The sequence below is a fragment of the Meleagris gallopavo genome, chromosome 5 (assembly GCF_000146605.3).
Source record: "Meleagris gallopavo isolate NT-WF06-2002-E0010 breed Aviagen turkey brand Nicholas breeding stock chromosome 5, Turkey_5.1, whole genome shotgun sequence".
Classification (NCBI taxonomy): domain Eukaryota; kingdom Metazoa; phylum Chordata; class Aves; order Galliformes; family Phasianidae; genus Meleagris; species Meleagris gallopavo.
Window position 1 is genome coordinate 43,517,064 of NC_015015.2, and position 2,529 is coordinate 43,519,592.

The 2,529-nt window shown below is 36.3% G+C and overlaps 2 protein-coding genes across 3 annotated transcripts in view; both read right to left on the minus strand.

Annotated features, from left to right (window-relative positions):
• Nucleotides 1–2,529, minus strand: part of TRIP11 (thyroid hormone receptor interactor 11) — a 308,569-nt gene that overhangs the window by 96,157 nt on the left and 209,883 nt on the right. Inside the window, 2 exon segments of the mRNA XM_031553780.1 lie at nucleotides 560–652; nucleotides 1,901–2,127. Coding sequence (XP_031409640.1) covers nucleotides 560–652; nucleotides 1,901–2,127 — 320 coding nt within the window.
• Nucleotides 7–2,529, minus strand: part of PPP4R3A (protein phosphatase 4 regulatory subunit 3A) — a 38,023-nt gene continuing 35,500 nt past the window's right edge. For both annotated transcript variants that reach the window (XM_010711833.1, XM_031553648.1), the window contains 2 exons: nucleotides 1,901–2,127; nucleotides 7–652 (listed from right to left, as the gene is read on the minus strand). In XM_010711833.1, coding sequence (XP_010710135.1) covers nucleotides 539–652; nucleotides 1,901–2,127 — 341 coding nt within the window. In that variant the 3' untranslated portion in view covers nucleotides 7–538. The remainder of the gene's footprint in view (nucleotides 653–1,900; nucleotides 2,128–2,529) is intronic.

Consider the following 2,529-nt stretch of genomic DNA (forward strand, 5'->3'; position numbering starts at 1 on the left):
AAAAAAAGAGGAAACTTTATATTCAGCCCTCCCCCACAGAGGTTTTTAAAACCTGTTGTAGCTTGACTAAAATGTTCAGAATGTACGATTTTCAAAGGCAGGTCTCTTTTATACAAAGAAACTGCTGGCATTCTTAACTAGCGAAGAATTATGGCAAAAATCGCCTTTTCTTCAGAAGTCTCATGTATGGTCCAAGAAAGCATATTCTGATTGTAGCAACTGACCAGCCAATCCAGAGTTCCACTAACAAAACTCCTGCCCTGTTGGCTTTTTTGTTTTTGTTTTCCATTTCCTTCCCTGAGAAAAGGGCAACACGTGGTCCAAGCTGGAGAGCTCAAAGGCGTAAGTCTTTCCCCTAAATGAAGTATTTCCCCTTCTTCTGCTCCTTTCAATTGGCACTTGATTGGCAGAAATCCGTTTGTATAGGTTGGTCTGTGTTACACACAGTAATTCACAAAAGATTGCTGCTTTGTTGTGGGTTTGTTTTCTATGGAAAAATATCCTTCCTCCAAATGGTAGCGTTCTTCAGCAGTTGCCATTATGATGACTCAAGCTTTGCTTTCTTTGACAAAGGTAAAGTTTCCTCCTTATCTTCATCTTCATCATCCTCTTCATCATCATCAGGATAATCTACAAGCCCTACGAGGCCTCCCTAGAAAGAGAGACGCAGCTACGTTAATTAAGAAAATATTTCTATTAGAAAATGATTTTTGCACAACATATTGCCGTAAGGACACTGACTCATCAGGTCCTGGATAAAATCAAGCCGAACAAAAAGTCTGAATGAAGATTATATTATCTGAAAAATACTTAAATGATTCAAATGAATCCAAAATGGGGTTTTAACAATCCCACTGGATAGAGATATAACAGAAAGAAAATTCAAAAATTTACTTTGGGTTTGCTAAATATACACCACAGCTCAGTCTGTAAAAGTGCAGATTTCTTCCACCAAGCATAGCTGACTGCAGCAACAAGCAATCTGGAAGCACTTCAGAAATAAATACAGAACACCCTTCGGTTTGAATTTCCAATTGGGACATTTTTATAGCACAGCCTGTCTTCATAAAAGCTAGTTTAAATGTTCAGTAATTAAATTTAAATTCTCTTGTACTGCAAATAACCACAAATCCAGGATTAGGCAGTTTTAGACCCACAAAGAAGTGCCACCGTCTTCAAAAATTATAACTACTATATGTCACAGTTTCTGAAGCTCAACAAGAACTTTACTATGATGACAGTTGCTGGTTCTTTACTTAAGGATCATGTTATTTACACAGATGATGGGCATTTAAAATTGAAAATTTCAGCCAACTGTCTGTACCGAAATGCACACATTAAATTGTGCATCTATTAAACTGCACACATTTTGTACCATCACGTGTAGCATAACACTGAACATACAAGAGGATCAAATAACTACTGAAAAACTTAATTTCAACGTTTCTAGTTTGTGAATGCAGTACCTTTATAAACAATACACGTTAGATTGAGAAAAAAAAAAAAAAAAGGAATTCATCTTTGAATTTATTAATGTTTTTTCAGGGCACTGCATATTCAGTGTAACCTGAACATTTTTTATTCTATCACCACTGAAAATTTGAAGCTAATACTGTATGTATATATTTCATATGTAAAGACTGCATTCCATACTTAAAGAATTATACCATATGAGAGGCATGGTATAAAAATTACGTGAGCGTTTGGGCATAAATAGAGCTTATGTTTTTCTTTTTATATATAACAGATCTGGAAAATGCTAAACATTAGACAGAAAGCATGCACAAACCACACACTCTATCACTGCTTGTATGTCAAAATTCCCACCAACTTCAGAAACTTGCTAAAGAAAATTCCAAGTCTACAACAATGAAGTCAGACTATTTCTGTTGAAAATTACCTTTGTTGTAATAGCTGCCATCTGAGATGTGCTTTTAGAAACAGACCCTGGAGACCCAGGGGATCCTGGAGATCCGGGAGAACCTGGGGATCCAGGCAGATTACTTGCAGATGACTGACTGGTAAGGTTAGATTTTGTCCCGCTGGAAAAGGAAAGCTTGAAACTTGGGCTCTGACGACCTGAAAGGTTAGTTTTCAGAAGAACTTCCTTTTCTTCGCTCTCTTTTACTGCAGAGAAAACATGAAAACAAAAACCAACGCAACATTATTGAACAAAACATTTAATGACAAATCATTTTACTGCGTGGGAAAGTGCTTTACGCACTACTTGATAAGAAGAGCGCTAATAGATTTTCTTCCTACTACTATACTACATCTAGCTCCTGTTGTCACTGGCCAGGAATGAACACTTACTTATTCTACCGACATCACAAGGAACATGGAAAATGTTGAATAACAAACCTGAATAGAACTTGGGAAAGCCTGACTATCAGCCAAGATCATCATTTAGATGCTTTAAGAAATAAGCACTCTTTTGCATCATTTTGCTTTTACACATAATAAAACTTATTTTAAAGTGATTGTTCAACAGCTCAGTGTCACAATTTCTAAATCTGTGACCTTCAATTA